Genomic DNA, 19,655 nt, shown 5'->3' with positions numbered 1-19,655 from the left:
ATTATTTTGATAGTCGACTAGTCACCGATTATTTTTGCGATTAGTCGACTAATCAGATCATCGTCCATTGAACGTAAAACGTACAGCTTATTGCACCAGCAGCATCTGCTCTTATATAACTATCATTAGCTTACAGCAGGGGTGTCAAACTCAAATACACAGTGGGCCAAAATTCAAAAATGGAACAAAGTCGCGGGCTAACATTAATATTTATTGAAAAAAAAAAAAAAATCTTCCTCCAGATTTAAGAATGAATCTTTTCTTATGGACTCAAATAATTTTTGCTGGAAAACTGAATATGGAACAAGCAAAGCTTAATACTAAACAATATATATATTAGCTGTATAATACCAGTAGGCCAGCTCTAATAGTAATTTGGTATGGCTTCGCGGGCCAAATGTAATTAGGCTGCGGGCCAAATTTGGCCCGCGGGCCAGAGTTTGACACCTATGGCTTACAGCTTTAAGTGTTTAAGGTCTGTGCTAACTAAAAATAAAGACAAGTTGATGGGTTATTAAATTTTAATGACATTTGCAGATTGTTTCGGTGAAGTTTAATAAACTCTTTGCTATCTAAAATATAACAGGACACCGGAGTAAATTCTCGAGCATCTCACACTTCTGATGATCAGCTGTCTGCTTGATGTTTATTCAGCTGTGTAAAAACTATAACTTTAATCTCAGCCAAACCGATTTACTCAGGAACAAATAAAATACAGAAAAAGCCAAACAATAACATTTTGAAGTTATCTAAGTGAAAGCGAAAGACGGCAGTGGGTTTGAAAACGATTGGCCGGGAGTCCGGTGTTCTCACGGCTCTAGTGAGCCTAGAACCCCGGCTAGCTATCGAGCTAGTGGGTAACAGACGTCTCCGAAAACGTCGGAGCACTTTTGAAAATATGTGGTGTCTTGATAAACTGAGAAGATATTTGAGGTTTACACAGCTACATTCTTGCCTGAAAATATGTTAAACGTTTATTTTGTGACCCAGAAAGAATAATAAGAGTAATATTAAAACTAACTAGCTGCCGCCATTGTTGGAAACTGAGCTGGGCTGCGCTATGAATTCTGGGACACTGCTTCTTCTTCAGGGTTTAACGGCAGCTGGCATCCTTGTACATGCAGTGCTGCCATCTTCTGTTTCAGTCCGTTATTGCACTCTTAAATCCTACTACTTATTCCTGCGTCTTTTGTGATCTTACAAAGCTTCAAACGACACGTCGACTATTAAATTACTCGTCGACGATTTTGATAGTTGACGTAATCGTGACTAGTTGACTAATCGTGGCAGCCCTACTCAGCTCATAACCTTAGCCCGTCTGAGCAGTATGTGTCACGTGATAGAGCGGCTGTGGCGCATCAAATCCGAATTTTTTGACCCTATGCGACCCATATCCGATCATGGTGTGACAGTGTGAACGGCACAAATCCGATATTTTCAAATCCGATCTGGGTCACTTTCGTATGTGGTACTGAATCCGATACATATCCGATGTTTTAGAAAGCGACTGCTGTTTGAACGGTCATGTCGCATTAAATCCGTCTTTTATGTCACCGACACAAGACAGACGCCAATTATCAGCACTGGAGAAGCGCCCGAGAAGACATCACGAACGCTTCCTGGCCATCCAGTGAAACTGTTGGGAAGACAACATTGGAGAAACGCGAACATTTTCTTTGTACTGTATAATCTGCAGATTCTGACAGAAATCTGCAACTATCCTTTGAAGCACCGCTCCTCTCTAAAACAGCAATAATGATCATTATTAGGTTATTTACATTATTATATAAATAACAAAATAACTTAAAGCAAAAATTGGGAAACGTAAAATCCGAAGTCTTTATATTAAGGGCCATCAGTCAAACAATATTGTTTGCTCTGGGTCTAAACAGAGCGCGTTGTGTGTGACGTCTTCTTTTGCGCATGCGGGCCGCTTTGAGCGTTCACACTAGAGCATGTTTGCTGTCACATTTTATTTGTAGTGTGAACAAGCAGCCAAAAAAAATCAGATTTGATCAAAAAAATCGGAATTGAGCATTAAGACCTGCAGAGTGAACGTAGCCAAGGTTACACACGGTTTATTAATTTAATGCTGATAACAGGTATGCTGTATCACACACTCACAGCCAGAAAGTTGGCATCGGATTGGAAAAATGGGTCAGATCAGACAGATGGGCCACAGCTATGTGTCAGGGCTTTTGCTCTGGCTAGTGGTCAATGAAGTTGTGTCATTTTTGAACGAATAGATACTGCCGTTGTACATTATAAAACAAAAATCATTCATTTAGCCAACAGGTATTTCTGGTGCCAACTAGCAAAAGCAGAACACATGGAAGCAATCGATAACCTCAATTTCAACCCAAAACCAATCAGTATCATCACAACGTTGTTCCATTTTGCACAGTACTGTAAAACTGTAGTGCATACTGTAGTATTTTTGCTCAACCACATTACCAAGAACTTGCATTATATCTCGCCATAGTGTGCAGCATGTCCTTGAAAAATCTAAGAAAGTGGACAAGTTAAGGACAAAAGAAAAACTCGCAGAACTAAGAAACTGTTTACATCAGACAGACAGCATCTGAAAGTCACGTCCTTAAAACAAATCCAGCAAAGACCTGACACAGGACCTGAGAGATGCATCTGACACTTCACTGAAGTTTCAGCAATGATCTCAGTGGAAGGGTGGCAGTCAAGAAACCAGTGAAAGGGAATGGAAAAGGAAAGGTTGAGGTATGAAAATTACACAAGAACTCAAGTGAAAATCACTGACAAAGGGTCTAATTGAGCAATTAATCCAAATTCGATATTTCTGAGTCAAATCATCATCAGTATGTATGAAGGAGGTCAGGAGAGAGCTACAACAGTAAGTGTCTACAGCCACCTGTAAAACACTGTGGAGGCTCTGTCATGGTTTGGAACTGTATTTCAACCAGTGGTGCTGATCTTTTCAAAAAAGATGTAATTAAAACTGCAGAGACGTACAAACAGATTTCGATTCACTATGCAATACCATCTCAGAAGTTACTGATTGACAATGTTTTTTAAGCACGAAAATGATCCAAAATACACTGCCAATGGAATGGAACAAAAAGCTGCTAAATGTTGGCTTTCGCGCATGCATGCATGCTGCATTTCCATTTATGTTCATATGAATTGATAAAATAAAGCAGAAACTGTCATTTTCATAACCCCTGTATTAATCTCTAGTAGTGTGCTCTGCTCCAAATCATAAACAGGTATTAGTGCTGTAGCAACAGTAAACATATAAACACACACCATCCCCCCTGCAGTGACTCTCTGCCCCCCTACTGTGAATAGTTAAAGAGCATTTAGTGTGGATTTTCTCTCTCAGGCTGCAAGTTTGTACACGCCTGCAGCAGCATGAAAACAATTCAGGTCCAACCCAGCTGCAGGCCACAGCAGCTTCCACACACCTGTTGCAAAGCTGCTGCTTCTTCCCTCCAAAGTGCACAGAAACACACGCAGGACTGCGGTACACACACGCACGCACGCAACTGTATCCTGCAGCAGTATTTCTCACCGTTAATCAGTGGGTTGGACTCCATCTTCAGCAAAACGATCCTTCTCGTTGCTGTTTTCTATCTCCCAGATGCCTCACACCACCTCCATGCTGCTGTCCTGCTGTCAGTCTGTCTGTGTTTGTTTGTGCGTCTGTGAGTCTGTTAGTGTGTGTGTGTGTGTATGCGCTGGAGGGGGTTTACAGCTGTCAGAGCCAGGCTGAGGAGGCTGAAGAGGAGGCGACGTTCAGCAGCTTCTCTACCGGCCTGCTGGCGTTATGTAACCGCTCCGAGCTGCCGCTGCCAGGCTCCCCTACCTCCATGATAACCACACTAACGGAAAGCAGAAGTTATCACAAAAACCGATATGACAAAACAGAAAAAAAGTCCCTCTTATGTGTCAAAAAACAATCTTCATCCGCTGATACCTCAGTGATTAATTAACATCCACTGTGTTAGTTAGCGTCCAATAGCTTTTCACTGGTTAACAACGCAAATTAGATCCATTCTGCGGATGTGCATGGGGCAAACTGAGGCGATTTTCTCCCGCTCACGTCCCTCTGCCAGAGCCTGGATGTGTTCAACAGCTAACTGGCTATAAGTCCGCTGCCAGGCTAACACTTTTTAGGAAAAAAAAAACTATAAAAATAATAGACGTCTGTGTATATTTGTCTCATCTGTGGAGTCCGTGGTTGTCGTTTAACCACTCCGGTGATGCTACTTCCGGTGTTGTACTCCACAAAGTTTACACAAGTTCAAGGTTTCTCCGGGCTGCAGCGCTTAGGTTAGCTTAGCCAGGCTTAGCCTAGCCTAGCCTGCTGCTATGACAGCCCCCCGCCTTCCTGCGCTTCTGCTGGTGCGTCAGCCCCCCCAAACAGCCCCTCCGACTGCGGGACAGATCTAAAAGGAGTACACCAGGAACGGTCCACAGGCCTCCGGCATGGAGAAAAAGTAGTTTGTACCACCTGCCCCAGGCTGTTAGTAGGCTGTGTCCGAGGATATCGTATTTACTGCGTGTTTTCCCAGTTTCTTCCTGTTTGGAACCACACGCCTCCTCAACGCTTCCATTCTCGTCAGATTAGCCTCAACACAAACGGCCTCACTTCCGGTGTACCTTCAGATTAAAACTTAAATGGCTCAAGCGCCCCACGCTCTCTCTGTAGGAAATGATCGTTTTTCATTGTTATTGCTACCATAGATCTTTTTAAACAAGCCTTGTAACTTTGATATTTTTAGATTACATAAAATCGATTATTTGCCTAAACTCAGGAATGGAAGCTTGTTTCCAGCACTTTTTAATTTAAATGTATTTTTTTTTTACCATTATTACTTATTTATTTTATTATTCATTTATTTAATGCTAGCCATATGCCAAAATTTAAGTTTAGTATCTCAAAATTTTGAGTTACTCACATTTTTTAAATACCTAGTAAGGTATTCACCTTTTGCAGAGCTTGACAAATATAAAGATTTTTGATCATTTAACTGGTTAAAGAACAGTTACAGTGACTTGTTTTAATATTTTTGCACTTTGTAATGCTGTAATTGTTGGTGGAGGCTTCTCTGCCCGAGAGAGTGTCATTAGAGACACTTCCTCATAGAAAAAAAGAGTAAAAAACAAACAAAGAAAAGACAGTGTAGGTAAAAGAGTGTTTAGAGGAGTCTCAAGTCTTCACTAAAGACAAACTTTTCATATTTGACTGATGAGTGCACACGTGTAATTTTCATGTCTCATTGACCACTGACATTAAGGTTAATTAACCATTAAAAGAAGGTTTCTGAGTGCAGACTTGCTTCTCAAAGTTCCGCATCAGCTCGTTGTCTGGGTTTTAGCAAAATTATTTTATATATTTGGGGTTTTTGCCCTGTTTTTAAACCTCGAATCCGTGACCGAATCAGCCAATGAATATTATCATAAATCTGTGTGGAATTACGTTTTCAAATGAAAGGTTTGCGGGTTTTATGTGCTCTTATTTTGAAGAACATCATTTCGCGCTTTGTTTGAATTCCGGTGAGTGAAAGCACCGTTTCTGCAGCAACGGGGGGGGTGACGTCACGACGGCTGTGCGCTCCATGGACAGGAGTTCTGAGTAACTCCGCCAAACTTTGCTGAACGAACTCAGTGAAACGCATCTTATCGATGTCAGATCTGCACTCTTATCGCACCGCTGCGGTCTTTGCAAAGATAACCGCTCGCACGGCCAATCCCATTTTGGAAACAGGGAATAGTGCTCGTATCTCAGGTATTGTGATAAAATAAGGAATCTGTTACACTGATGAGATTGGGTTCCTTTCTCTGTTGAACTTTCACACCCAGAGGTGGAATGTCTTTGAATAATTTATGTAATCTGGATGGAGAGAAGTGTAGTCTGTGGACGGTTTTGAACGTGAGCATTTATAGAAGTACCACCAATTTTTTCCAAAGATTTTTCCCAGACTTCATCAGCGATCTGAGCGTCCACTTCTTCATTCCAGTCTAGTCGGAATGATCCCGAGGATGGAGCTTTACAGCTCCACTGGAAGACGTCTGATTATTCAGGACACTGTAAAGCTGCATGAAGAGGTCTCTGTTCATACTTTGGGACGTGATTTTTAGAGTTGTTTCAAACTCTAAAAATGAAAATAAATGCAAACGTGAAAGCTAAAATGTCTGCTGTAGCTGGCCATCAATACCTCATACTCTTAACCTTCTGCTTCTAGACTTTAAAGATGAGCTCCTCCAGACCTGCTATACATGATTAAAGCATATCAGTGTGTCAGCATATAGATTTTTGTCAGTATTAGTGAGCATATGAGACCAGACTTTTAATGGGTGTTGCACTCTAGGATTGTCACTGTAAAAGTCTAACTGTTCAGGAGTGATGTGAGAGACGTCTGCCTGCAGGACATGTGTTCAATCCACAGCCAAACAGCCATTTTCATCTAGGTTAGTGCCAGGAAATCAACCACGCCACAAAGATAATGTATTTATATATCAGCATAGTATAATTCAGACTGGGGGAAACCCAAGCCACCTTCCTGTTTCCTGAAAAGCTCAAAAAAGTCCAAATGTGAGCGTGAGCCTCCTGCAGAGTGTCCTCTTTGGTCTCCTCTCAGTATCAGCAGTTTACTGGAGTATAAAGACTGTTTTTAATAACATATGGCAAACTTAAAGGCAGATCTTCTCACTTGTCACACCCAGGTGGTGTTCTAGTTCAGCAGTGTGCTGCAGATTTGTCTTTTTGTTGTGAGGAATGTTTAAATAAATTCCCAAAGCATCGCAAGCAAAACGGAATATTTCTAACTGTTTCTAATTTCTTTTAAAGACCTAAAACTAAAATACTGTAGATCTGCAATACATCAATAAAAATAACGAAAATGACTAAGATTAAAAAGCTTTTGGCTCCTGAAGTTGAATCTTGAAGGTTTTACATCGATAAAAGAAGGATAGAGAGAGAGAGCAAATGTCCACAGATCCTTTCTTGCAGTGCACTGGGATGACGTCTTTCACTCAGAGTAACAGGGTTTGAATCTTGATTTCAAACTTGACGTCGTTATTTTGTTTTACAGCGACTCTCATTAAGGATTTCTTCTAAAGACGTTGGCTGAAATCACCTCCTCCTGTCTGACTGCAGCTAGAATCGACCACATGCTGGCCGAGCTCTGGCCATTCAGTCGGCATCACATCTTTCTCTTTCTTTCCCTCTGCTTCTTTACGCCACTGCCTCTATTCAGCATCCAGTTTCCATGGCAACAGGTTCTTTATGGCGCTGCATCTCTAAAAAGCAGCTGAGCTAATGGCCAAGCACCGCTACATCTTGTTTCAATAATCGTTACATATGCTGAGGGTCTGTTTGTGCGTCAGTTCGACGCACAATCGCATCTCATCGGAGGATTTCCAAAAGTATGTGGACAGTGGATCACATGTGACCCTGCTGCAGAGATTTCCACCCGTTTGGAGCAGGATGTTTCTGTTCTGGCACAACCTTTTATCTCCCAAATGAAAGATTTCTTTCTAAGATTATTCAATTATTTGTTTAATAGTAAGAACCGTGTAGAGAAGGACCCTCATTTCTGACAACCTCACCTGGTCTGTGAACATTAACAAGCTCAGCAGCACTTCACTTCCTGAGGTTGCTGAAGAGGAACTGTGTGCATGGCAAACTGCTGGTGGCCTTTTATTATGTGTAGAAAGCATCCCGGTGTACTGCCTAACAGCCGGATGCTCTGCAGCAGATAAAAAGGGTAATCAGAAGGAAATAACAAACACATTACCAAAGACTGCTGGCTGCACACTCCCCTCCCTACAAGAAGCTGTTAATGCAAAATATCACCTTAAAAATCACTAAATATGATTAATAATAATAATAAATTGTATTTATAAAGCACCTTTCAAGACACCCAAGGACACTGTACAATAGATAAAAACACATAATAGAACAATGACACAATGAAGAACAATAAAAAACAAAAGCAGAAGATAAAATTAACAAACAGTGGGCTCACAGTGAATATGCAGATTTGAACAGATGGGTTTTGGGTTGGGATTTAAACTGGGGGAGAGAACCAGTGTTTCCTTTATCTGGGGGCAGAGAGCTCCACAGCCTGGGAGCAGAGCAGCTGAAAGCTCTGCTGCCCATGGCGGTGAGGCGGAAGGAAGGCACAGAAAGCTGGATAGAAGAAGAAGATCAAAGCGAGTGGGCAGAGAATGTAGTGCTTAACAGGTCAGACAGGTAAGGAGGTGTGAGGTTATGAATGGCCTTGAAGGTGAGCAGAAGACGTTTTCTCACTCTGGACTCTGCTTGACCTGTTGCCCGGTGGTTGAAGGTAAAAGTCCATCAAAACAAAGGCAAACAGTGCAGTTACTGTCTGAAATCGAATACTGTAAAGCACCGTCTCTTTCATTCTTGACACCTTAATATTGATCATTATTTATCATCTTCTGCTGACTTTTTATTCTTTTTTTGAGACAGAACTAGCACTCGATTTTTTGTATTTTATAATGTGATAACAACAAAAGCATTCTGATCGAAATAATGGTGGAAAGACGTGAGTCACAGTCGCTGTACTCATCTTTTAAATTACTCCATATAAATGTTATATTAGTAAAATATGTTTTTTTAAATCAGTAAAATGTCTGAAACATATTTATAAAAAAAAGTAGAAAAAATTCAAAAGTACTAACATAGAGAAAATTGTACTACGTTTGTACTAACAATAAGAAAATAAGACAAATATGGACACATGTTCAGCAAAATAAATATTTCAAAATATTAAAATAACTGAAACCTGTTTTGGAAGATTATTAGTCCATAGAATGAATGAACATCATTTAAAAATATTATTGAAAAAATTACTGACATGTAAAAAGTTTATCATGAGGAATAACGTAAAAAGAAATAGTACAAAAAGCTCAAAGTGGGGAGAGCCAGAGAAGTGTGGCAGCACAGAGATCCAAATATGGCCAAAGCTGAGCGTGAAGTGGGGACAGGGAGGAGGCGGGGGGCAGAGGAGGCTGTCTGAGCAGCAGACTGCAGCAGGTGGGAGTGATGACAACAGCCAGGGCTGGTCTGGGAGCCTCTTCAGCTTCCTGTCGTGACATCATCAAAGCGACAGACGTGTTGCTTAGTCCAGGAAGAGGTGAGAACAGCAGTCGAGAAGGAAGATGGTGGGAATGAGGCAGCAGGATCAAAGAGAACATCAACTTGGACCGAACTGTGGAAACCAGAGACACACCGTGTTTGGCAAAGGGGAGTCACCAGCCCCACTCCTGGAGGATGGCTGACCGCCGTAGAAGAGGCCGGCTGTCAGCAAGCTGAATGGAGAGCAAAGTGTCTCCCAGTGGAGGCCGGATGAGGAGGTGTTGCGTCTAAAGCCTTCAACTTGTTGGGCATTAAAGAGAAGATTAAGGAGAACAGACCACTGAAACAGATGAGAAAACTTCAAGATGGCTCAAGAGAGAACCAGGAGAGGAGAGTATCCACCCGTTAATGTGGACCCATCCTGGTGTCGGATCAGCCTCAGCAGGGTTTCCAGGAGGAGGCTGGACGATGCTAAAAGTCCTGAAACACCTGAATAAACACATCATTCTCAAAAAACTTTAGAAAACAGCTAGTCAGGGGGAAAAAAGTGAAATCCTCAAAGATTCAGTAAAACATCCAAAGAATTTCTATGAAAACCCAGGAAACACCTTGAGCACAGGTCCAACAAACCGAAGGAAGGAAAGCTGTCTGGATCATTTTCACAAAACAATTTATTTCAAACTCCAAACAGTGAAACATCACTCACTTCCTGTCACATTGTTTTCAACCTATGAGATCAGGTTTGTTTGAACCTGAATTTGTCACATTGACTGAAAGTGTCTGTTTAGAGGCTGCAGGATCATCTCTGAGCAGCCCCCCTTTTCAATGTGACACTGAAGACAACAAAAAACAAAAAAACAGGAATATTCTCTGATTTTCAACAGACGAGTTTCACAAAGACACAAAGTCACGTCGAGTGTACGCGTTTCATGACAGTGAGTTTTGACTCTGAGAAGGCTCAGGCACTAATCCTCCTCTTCAGCTCTGTGACGACTTTCAGGCTTTAGACCTGAAGCCTTTCCTTCTCCTCGACCCTGTTTTCCCAAAGCACATCAGCAGCCGGCTTTCGTTAACCCGTCCTCTGCAGCTGGTCAGGCGGGAAAGTCTAAAAAACGTCTCCTCTTCTGCTCTCTGGCAGGTCGCCCAGGCCCTGCAGCTCCCTCAAACCCTGAGGAGGGAAACATGAAGAAGAAAAGAGCAGCCAATCAGATTCTTTACCTGCTTCTTTAACATCTGATCATAAATCAGATAAATCTGACTATTTTAACCCTTTTGTCACCAGTAAATACTGAAAAACAGTTTTTTAACTGAACATATTCAAATCTGATCTTGATTATTTTTCATCAGGTGGGCAAAACTTTTTATTTCCAGTTCAATGTTCAAACTTCACTGACTGTAAAATCCTCAGAAATGAGTAACAAGTTATTTAGTACTTAAGTATAAGCCAGAGGAAAACTCCTGCACCCAACAGAAACTATTATTATATAAAAACTGTCCTATAATCCGCCTGAGAAGAAACTGACCTCCAGCACCATGCGGATGTGGGCTTTTATTTTGGCAGAGTCTTTTGTGAGCTGCTCAGTGAAGCTGTAACACAAACACAGGGTTAGCATGGCTAGCATCTCTCATTCAGAGAAAGTGACAGTGCTAGCAAAGAGCTAACATGAGCTAGCTAATAGACATTAGTCTGCAACAACAAATCATAAAAAAATAATCAATCATAATAATAAAAATTTTAAAAAAAAATCTTACAAAAGATATAAAATAAAAAAAATTAGTAATAATTAGCAATAATTCCAATAAATAAATAAATAAAACAAATAAAACTTAATTTTTTAAGTACAATAAAAACAGGAATTTGTCAGAAAAAAAATACAACAAAAATATCAATGTTTTAAACTGGAAAATCTAAGTGTGAAAAAAATACTTGAGAAATATCTAAAGATAAAATTAATAATAAAATCATAGATGTTCAGAAAACCCACCAAAAATATCTAAAAACAAAATCAGGACATTTCAAAATAAATAGTTCTAACATATTTTTTTCAAATAATTTCACAACAAAGTGAAATCCTGACCTTCATTTGAAACATATCTGAAACATAATTAAGTTTTTTATGCTTTTTTCTCCTACTTTTAATCTTAATAGTGTTACAGTGACAATGAACTCACGCTGTGAGCTGACTCGTCTTCTTCTCGATGAACCTCAGAGCCTCGTCGTGAGTCATCTCCACAAAGAAACCGTAACCGACGGCCACAAACATCCTGGATGAGTCCTCGCTGATGGAGGAGAAGAAAACGAGAACTGAGTTTAAACAGGAAACACAGAGCACGGATCCTCTAGCCTCTCTGGAGTCTCGCAGCACATTTCATTAGCCTAAATGCAGCATTTGTGCCTGTTTGAATGCAGAACAGCTGCTGATGACCTTCGTGTGTCAGCAACTCACACTTCAGCCTGAACGTAGAAGTTACAGCCAAGATCAACGTCAGTCTTCAGCTGCTGAGAGCCCGCCTCCTGCAGGAACACAAAGAAGAGTGTGACTTTCATTCACTCATGGAACAGGCGGCCCAAGCTCAGAGAAAAAAGTACTCATCTCAGCATCTACAGGGCTCAGTTAGCATGTTAGAGGTTAAAGTTCATGACATGACAGTTAGAAAAGAGACTGAATGAGTTTGGCTTGTTTGGACGGGTTTCCACAGAAAAATATATCAGTGAATATGTAAGGAGCTTGGAAAGAAAAGCGACTGAAGATGTTTCATCTGGAAAGCTTCTTCAGTTCTAAGACCAAATAGTGGAGAGTTCAAAATATTACATCGCATGAGCCAAGGTGTGTGATGAGGCACACGATCAATAGTCGGTCAACGACCCTCTTATGGGACAACTCCCACTAGGACTTAAATACCTGGGACTCTCCACTGTTTGGTTTTAGAACTGAAGAAGCTTCTTGGATGAAACGTCTTCAAGAAACTTAAAGAAGTTGAGTCGCTTTTCTTTCCAAGCTCCTTAGATTGCCATGACCCCGATGACTGAAAACCTACACAGACATCAATGATTATGAAAATTATTTTAAAAATATCTGAAAACTAAAATTAAAACTTCTATCCTCTAAATAAAATAAAAACAAATAAAAAATTATCTTTTCAAATATCTGAAAAGTGGAGGTAAAATGTCTGAATGTTTTTTTTCCAGCTGTAGTTTCAGGCTCTTTGATCCAGATGATGGAGGTTTGGGTTCACAGCTCTCAGCCTAATGAGCCACACGTATTGATCTGCTGGATAAACAGCTGCAGTGAGGCTCAGCTGTATTGATGGAGGTGCGATAAGCTCCTCCACCTTTCCTCACAGAAGAGTGTGCTGAATTACAGAAACAGCTCACACAGAGAAGCTACAGAGAGAGATGTCTGTATCAGCAGAGTTCAGTCTGCAGCTCATTAACCAGCAGACTGAAGCGTTTAACATTAACAGAGAATGACAGCCAACAGAAACACTTGGGAATCACTACAACGATCTCCAGTTTAATGTGGAAATCTCTTCTTTTCTAAACTGAAAAACCTACAGGCCTTCAAAATAACACAATACATTTTGTGTGCGTTTACCTGCAGACTCTGTATGGTGTTCTTCAGCTGCAGGTACTGAGAGATCTTCTCATAAACCTGATCCCTCTGCTCCACCACCTTCCTGCCAAACGACAGCCGTCACTTGATTTACAGAGAACATTAACGCCTTCAGATGGACCAAAATAATTCAAACAGCCTAAACACGCCAAGAAAATCTGATTCAAAGCACCAAACAGCATTTCAGACACCTGAGCTCTTTAGTCTGTGTCACCAAACAGTCAGATGCCAACCTGAAGAACCACATAAATACCTGTAAGATTAGATCTACCCTTCTTATCCATCACACATGTGTACTTACAACAGATTCAAGCTCATTATTGTATCCCTTCTATATAACTGAGCTCCTTCTTACGCGTAGTTTTTAGATTTTTGCACCATTTTGTTCTGTAACTGTACAAAGTAATTTCTGTATTTCTTTTCTTACACCCTAATAAAATTCTCAGTGTTCACATTAAACACAACCAGTCGGGTCTGTGCATGTACAAGTAACCCATGTGAACCAAAGGCTAAGGCCTTAGATTCCTCTAAATACTTTTCCAAGTCTTGAATCTGTATGATGTCATTGAGAAGAGATATCTCCAATATAGCCCACCCACATGTCAAAGGCAAAAAAAATTTATTTTAGTAATAATTAGTAGCTTTGCATGATTACTATGAATCATGCAAAGCTACTCTAGTGTCATAGTGTGCAAGAATAACAATATAAAGCTGTAAATTAACATAACTGGATGTGCTTTGCACTTTGTTAGCTCATGCTGAGCTCTGCTCTGCAGTACAGGCTGCAGAATGTGAAGCAGTACGGTATTTGAGATGTTTCCTCTTAGTGTGGTCAAAACGCTCCAGTTCTGTCTGGTTTGTTGACCCAGTTGTTGCAGTGCTGGCACAGCAGTGACATGTATGACAATCCCACTGTATTAAAAACGCATTGCACGCAAAGGCTGTCTTGACAACGTCTACATGCCTAAATGCATTGAGTTGCTGGCATATGAATCGCTGATGAGATATTTGGGTTGAGCAGGTATTCCTAATAAAGTGACCTGTGAGTGTAAGTATTTAATAATCAGTCTGCAAGTAATTAAGGCACAGAGGGGGACCAAAAATGACACCAGCACTATTATACAATCAGCAGCTGTGAGACTTGACATTTATTAGGCTGTTAATTAAGCTTTAAATTACTTTAATTTGTAGTCACTCCTCATTGACCTTCATATCGCCTCTACTACCTGCTCAAAGTCTGCCAGGATAAAAATCTGAGTTCATATCTATATCTATCTACACAAGTATTTTGCACTACTTTAACTACAGATTACATTTCTTTTACTTTAGTTTTTAAAGTTCTGTAACTGAATAAAGCTTTCTGTACGGACATAATAAACTGTGTTCAGACATCAGCGGTAGTGTCTTCTTACTGTAAGTCTCTCTTCAGGACTTCATTGATGAAGGTTTCATACTGCAGCACCTTCTGGTCCACGTTAGGTCTAGCTGTGGCATTGTCGGGAGCAGACATTTCTTCACTGTCTTCTCTTTAAAAGAAGCTACAAACAACAGAAAAAACATCCGGTTGAGCTGCAGATAAAGTCCAGCTGCCAACTACCCGATTTCTCTGTCGTAAACGTTAATGTTTCTGGACACCAAACTCTCCGGCTAGCATGCTTAACACAGGACGTAAACACGCCACTCTACACCGGATGGGAAGAAACTGTGAACAAGTACTTCCGGGTTTCCAAAGAAACCCAAAGAATAGATTTTGTGAGAACAGAAAAGACAAAACGACAGCAAACGCTTGTCAACTAATGATAGCATAAATTCGGAATTTCAAAAAAAGCCTTACTTTATTTTTTTTAATATACTTTAATATACTAGAATAGAAAGCCTTTTTCGTTATGTACAATACCAGTACGGAGTGAATAATTTTTATTCTTTATCGTGCTGCTGTAAAAAAAAAAAATTCCCAATTGGATTAAAAAAAAGTCTGTCTGTCGGTCAGGGAAATTAGAAGGATTTGCCTGAGCAGATTTTAAATTTTAGACACATCAAGTACATCTCTATACAGTTCAAAAGACGTGCTTTATAAACTAGGGTGAAAAACAAAATTGCTTTTTAATCATTAATCGAATGAAATGTTCACGTCAAATTGTTTAGTTTGTACGTTAAAAAATGAAACAGCGAACAAGAACAACAAAAAAGAATCAAAAATAAAATAAAATAAAACATTGTTTCTGCCTAATGCTTTCTACCTGCTCTGGCTCTATGGTGGTCCTGTCTCATGACGTCACTGTAAACAAACATGGCAGACCACGGGCGGATCTGTAGCTAGCTACTGTAACACGAAACAATTATTAAAACGTCCTAAATGAAAATGCGTATTAAAAAATTACATATCGTCGTTTTTGTAGTTTCTTTCTTAACAAGCGTGCGTGTCAATCCGGGAGCAGAAGTTAAACAGTAACAAGTTTTAAAATTTTAGCTGGGTAATCGGAGTTAAGACGTTGCCAAGGCAACGTTAGCCAACAGCTAGCTGTCTCAGGATTTATTTTCTGAGAGACTTTTCTTTACAGCTGTTTGTTGTTGCATATGTAATACAAGCCGAATGTAAGTTAACGGTTTCAACTTTTACTGGGCTTAAAATAATAGTTTAATAACCATATCTTATTGAGAAAACGTGCGCAGCATCGTGAACAGCTTAATTTATGAGTGAAGTTCGAGGTTGGCGTTCCTCTCTCTGGTTTTCTGCTCCAAGGAGCTAATTTGTACATCATTGGGGGTTTACTTCAAACCACTTTTTGAATTTAAAAAAAAAAAATCAGTGAGAGTTGTGACCAGATTAAATCCAGATTAACTGAAGCTGTTTTACACGCTCATGAAAACATGGAGCAGTATAACATTCTGGGTCGGACAGGAGAAGGAGCTCATGGCATAGTCTTCAAGGCCAAACATATTGAGGTGACGGACTGGTGCTTTTATGTCTGCATCTTACCTCATTTCTTTTCCCCCTTTTCTTTGTGTAATCCGATCAGCATTAAATTTGGAGTCTAACCTCAGCGGTTTAGAAATGTGACATGGAAATGCTCTTGTGTGTCAGACAGGGGAGACGGTGGCTCTGAAGAAAGTGGCTCTGAGGAGGCTGGAAGACGGCATTCCGAACCAGGCTCTGAGGGAGATTAAAGCACTGCAGGAGATCAAGGACAACGAGCATGTGAGTGAATGTGCAGAGAGTTTTTACAGATAAGAGTCGTTTTAATCTTAAAATTTGATTAGTGTTTAGCGGTGGTGCGGTGGGTAGCACTGCTGCCTCACAGCAAAAAGGTCCCGGAGATTAGGCTATATGAGAAAATTATAAGAAGCTGCAGAGTGTCTGGAGTCTGAAGGGATGCAGGACTTCTTTCTGTGACTTCCTCCTCAGGTGGTGAAGCTGAAGGACGTCTTTCCTCACGGCACGGGCTTCGTCCTGGTGTTCGACTTCATGCTGTCTGACCTCTCTGAGGTCATCAGGAATTCCCAGCGCCCTCTGACCCCTGCGCAGGTCAAAAGTTACATGATGATGCTGCTGAAGGGCGTGGCTTTCCTGCATCACAACAATGTCATGCACCGGGTGAGCGCAGCTAACAGTTATTATCATTAATGAGTCATCTGACTGTTTTCTCAGTGAATCCTGCGTTTGTAACAAGCAACACTTAAACATACAAGGATATTTAAATACTGTTGGTTATTCATAATAAATGAAAAGCTGAAAATATGTGAAATATGTGGAGAGTTTGGGTTTCTTTTGCTTTCTTTTGCTTTAACAAAATAAATCAAACCATTATAAAGTGACGTTTGTGTGTTTGCAGGATCTGAAACCAGCAAACCTGCTCATCAGCTCCTCAGGCCACCTGAAGATTGCAGACTTTGGTCTGGCCCGGCTATTCAGCGAGCAGGGAGAGAGGCTGTACAGCCACCAGGTGGCCACCAGGTAAATATGACTTTATTTAGCAGCTAGTTTTAGCTAATCAAAATAAAATACAGTATGACTTACCAAAAGAACTCAGTGAGGTACAAAACACGAAGAGCAAAATGCTCATTTAAGTAGAAAAATGACAGTAAAATGAAAGATCTCGAGTGAAAATTTAAATGCAATATAATGAACCTAAAAGTAAGTACTTTTGTATATAAAATGCAGTAATGCAGTATCTAAAAGGCTGAATGTAATACAGAAAATGGCTCTATAAAGTAAAGTAGCACTAACACAGCATTAGCTTTAGTGCTGCTGGGAAAAATCCACGTGGTGACATGTAAAATGCAGTCAGACGATACTTTAAATATTCACTCAGACTTGCTTTAAAGCTCGACTGGTGAACAAATGTGTCACAGAACAGATTCACATATTCAGATTTGAGGTGCTCATTACGCCTGTGAATAATAATCATGTTAAAGTCGCCATGTCATGTGACTTGCTGGTTCAGTTCATTCTAAAATAATCACCACTTTCAACTGGACATCAGTACTTTATCAGTAATGTGCAGTAAATGTGCTCAGTTACATTTGACCACTGTGTGTTTAGATGGTACAGAGCCCCTGAGCTGCTGTACGGAGCCCGAAAGTACGACGAGGGAGTCGACCTGTGGTAAGTACAACCCTGAAAATGCTGCTAAAAGTAGCGCCCACACTATTATTTTTTGCTGTTGTTCGACCATTATAGCTTACATTACATTACATAGATTTACATAGATTTACATTTAACCAGGCATTCGAGGCTAATTAGTGTGATTTTTCACCTGGCTCTGCATTTATATTATGTAATTATTTTATATCTGTAATTCATATTTTATATTGTGATTTTATCTGTATCATGGTTTTACTGGAAAGCACTTTGGTGTACTTTGGTCTTTAAATGTGCAATACAAATAAATTTGATTTGATTTGATTATCTACTGTGAATCCTCCGCTGTTTAGCTTTTACTCAATAAACCTGGATGCTTTTGTTTCTGTTGTGCATGCTTGTATTCTTTTCCTGTATCAGCGTATTTTATTATATATTATTCTTTAACATACTATGTAACATGGGACCATGTAACATAGAAAGAGTAAGCTTTAGCTTCAGTACACTCTGTTAGTGTTCACAGTTCCTGCTCAGGTGTAAATGGGTCCAGTGATCAGAGATGAACAGCAGGGGGCAGCAGCAGTCTGAAGTCACAGCTTTCTGTTTAGTCCGTGTGTGAGTGCTTGTGTGTGTGTTTTAGGGCAGTCGGCTGTATTTTTGGGGAGCTGTTGAACTCGTCTCCTCTGTTTCCTGGAGAGAACGACATCGAGCAGCTCTGCTGTGTCCTCAGAGTGCTGGGAACCCCGACTCAGGACAGCTGGCCTGTAAGACACACACTGGTTTTTCCATCACTTCAGGGGACGTTACATTAATATACATTCATTCTCTTAGGGATCTTTTTGTATTAGGTTAAACTATTAAGCTTTATATCAAAGTATCATCTCACACATTCTGCCTTTTATATAAAAGAGATACTCTGAAAATGTAAACACAATGAGGATGCCTAATTTCCACATGTATTCACTCAGTGGCAGTGTTTACTCTTTCATCTTTGCACATAGTGCATATAAATATCCGCCGATATCCACGTTCATTAAATTTAAATGTGCTAAAAAGACGAAATGTGTTATTTTTTAAAAATAATGTTTTTTAGTGCATAGTCTACATTATAATCATCATCAGTATATTATTGTATGTGATAGGCCTGCAATCATCTGCCTGAAATATTGGTTGGTCTCCAGTTAGCTTTATTTAAAATGTTTAGTTTAAGATTAAAGGAAATCCAGTAGACTAGCAGTAAATTATGATAAATATGTAGAGAAATTAAACTGGACCTAAAATTGATCCTGTATAATTTACTCTAAAAACCAACAACTGTTTGAAGTCTGGTGCCATTTTTGTGGTCTGTGTGAGATTTTATCTGAAGGCTGAGGTAAAATAATGCAAAGTTTAATTTTGTCTTGTTCTTTTCTTTTATGGCTGTGAAACTGGTTAAAACATTTTAATCCCTCTCCTGTCTGTCTCCAGGAGATAGTGGAGTTGCCAGATTACAATAAAATCACCTTTAAGGAGAATCCAGCGATCCCATTGGAGGAAATCATCCCTGACACGCCCCCTCAGGCAGTGGACCTGCTCTATAAGTTCCTGGTGTATCCATCTAAACAGCGCTGCTCAGCCAGACAGGTAAGAAACCTGAAGCAGAGCTTAAGTTTAAAAACGGAGTTCCTCAGGGCTCGGTCAGAGGTCCTCTCATTTTTACGTAAAGAATCATTTCTTGGGACATAGCCGTTATATTTTCCCTGATCACTGTGGTCTGTTTATCACCCATTATCACTCAGATAAAGGTTAATAACCTGATTATTGATCGGTGCTCTCCATGTCCCCTCCTCCTTACTGCAGGCTCTCCTCCATCCATATTTCTTCACTTCGCCAATTCCTGCTCACCACTCAGAGCTGCCCATCCCTGAAAGGGGAGGGCGACCCCCCCGCCAACGTTTCCAGGCTCCGCCCACTGACTTCTCAGTGGACCTACCATTGCAGAACAGTATGGTAGACCCTGCCCTAATACAGGGATACGCTTCCTGCCTCTGAACTGACCGCTGATCTTTACCATCTCTCAGCTGCTCTTATACCAGTTAATCTTGTTTTATATATTTATTTATTATCTAGTTTACTAAATCCTCTCCTTCGGACTGAATCCTCATTGTTTTATGAACTTTAGCTCACACAGAAGATTTCTGACGGTCTTTCCTGAGCCTGAACCTCTTCTGTAACCACTTATAACCGTGAGAAAATGACCTAATAAAGTTAAATTTCCACACACTGAATTTATCGACTAAAAGGAATTAATGTTTAGCTCCACTGGGTCTCCATTTGGTAAAAGGATGGAATAATTAAAAAAAAAACACACAAAATCAAGCAGATTTTCATTCTAAAA

At 40.2% G+C, this 19,655-nt stretch overlaps 3 protein-coding genes across 5 annotated transcripts in view; 1 reads left to right on the top strand and 2 right to left on the bottom strand.

The window, feature by feature from the left end:
* The window catches only part of elk1 (ETS transcription factor ELK1), a 32,275-nt gene extending 27,654 nt beyond the window's left edge, over positions 1 to 4,621 (bottom strand). The window contains exons 1-2 of one of the 2 annotated variants that reach the window (XM_040022681.1): positions 3,950 to 4,621; positions 3,545 to 3,854 (exon numbers count right to left, since the gene is read on the bottom strand). In XM_040022681.1, the coding sequence (XP_039878615.1) occupies positions 3,545 to 3,569 (25 nt within the window). In that variant the 5' untranslated portion in view covers positions 3,570 to 3,854; positions 3,950 to 4,621. Of the gene's footprint in view, positions 1 to 3,544 lie in introns of both variants that reach the window. The other variant, XM_040022680.1, reaches the window with a different exon arrangement.
* A 5,114-nt stretch (positions 4,622 to 9,735) lies between these two features.
* uxt (ubiquitously-expressed, prefoldin-like chaperone) lies at positions 9,736 to 16,122 on the bottom strand. 2 transcript variants are annotated; one of them, XM_040022688.1, is made up of 8 exons: positions 15,997 to 16,122; positions 15,677 to 15,868; positions 14,109 to 14,234; positions 12,679 to 12,760; positions 11,530 to 11,597; positions 11,255 to 11,362; positions 10,606 to 10,669; positions 9,736 to 10,250 (listed from the first exon to the last, which is right to left on the bottom strand). In XM_040022688.1, the coding sequence occupies exons 3-8, from the start codon at positions 14,204 to 14,206 to the stop codon at positions 10,188 to 10,190; spliced, it is 483 nt and encodes a 160-aa protein (XP_039878622.1). In that variant the 5' UTR covers positions 14,207 to 14,234; positions 15,677 to 15,868; positions 15,997 to 16,122; the 3' UTR covers positions 9,736 to 10,187. The 2 variants fall into 2 exon arrangements, with proteins under 2 accessions (XP_039878622.1, XP_039878623.1); XM_040022689.1 differs by lacking the exons at positions 15,677 to 15,868; positions 15,997 to 16,122 and adding an exon at positions 14,937 to 15,048.
* On the top strand, positions 15,531 to 19,612 carry cdk20 (cyclin-dependent kinase 20). Its single transcript, XM_040022683.1, has 8 exons — positions 15,531 to 15,642; positions 15,782 to 15,895; positions 16,103 to 16,291; positions 16,530 to 16,651; positions 17,240 to 17,302; positions 17,919 to 18,042; positions 18,746 to 18,901; positions 19,118 to 19,612. The coding sequence occupies exons 1-8, from the start codon at positions 15,568 to 15,570 to the stop codon at positions 19,307 to 19,309; spliced, it is 1,035 nt and encodes a 344-aa protein (XP_039878617.1). The 5' UTR covers positions 15,531 to 15,567; the 3' UTR covers positions 19,310 to 19,612.
* The last annotated feature ends 43 nt before the right edge of the window (positions 19,613 to 19,655 follow it).

Source organism: Simochromis diagramma, unplaced genomic scaffold (genome assembly GCF_900408965.1).
Source record: "Simochromis diagramma unplaced genomic scaffold, fSimDia1.1 OVJJ01000308.1, whole genome shotgun sequence".
Lineage (NCBI taxonomy): Eukaryota > Metazoa > Chordata > Actinopteri > Cichliformes > Cichlidae > Simochromis > Simochromis diagramma.
The sequence above is the reverse complement of the archived record's forward strand: the minus strand, read 5'-3'. Positions and strand labels throughout refer to the sequence as shown.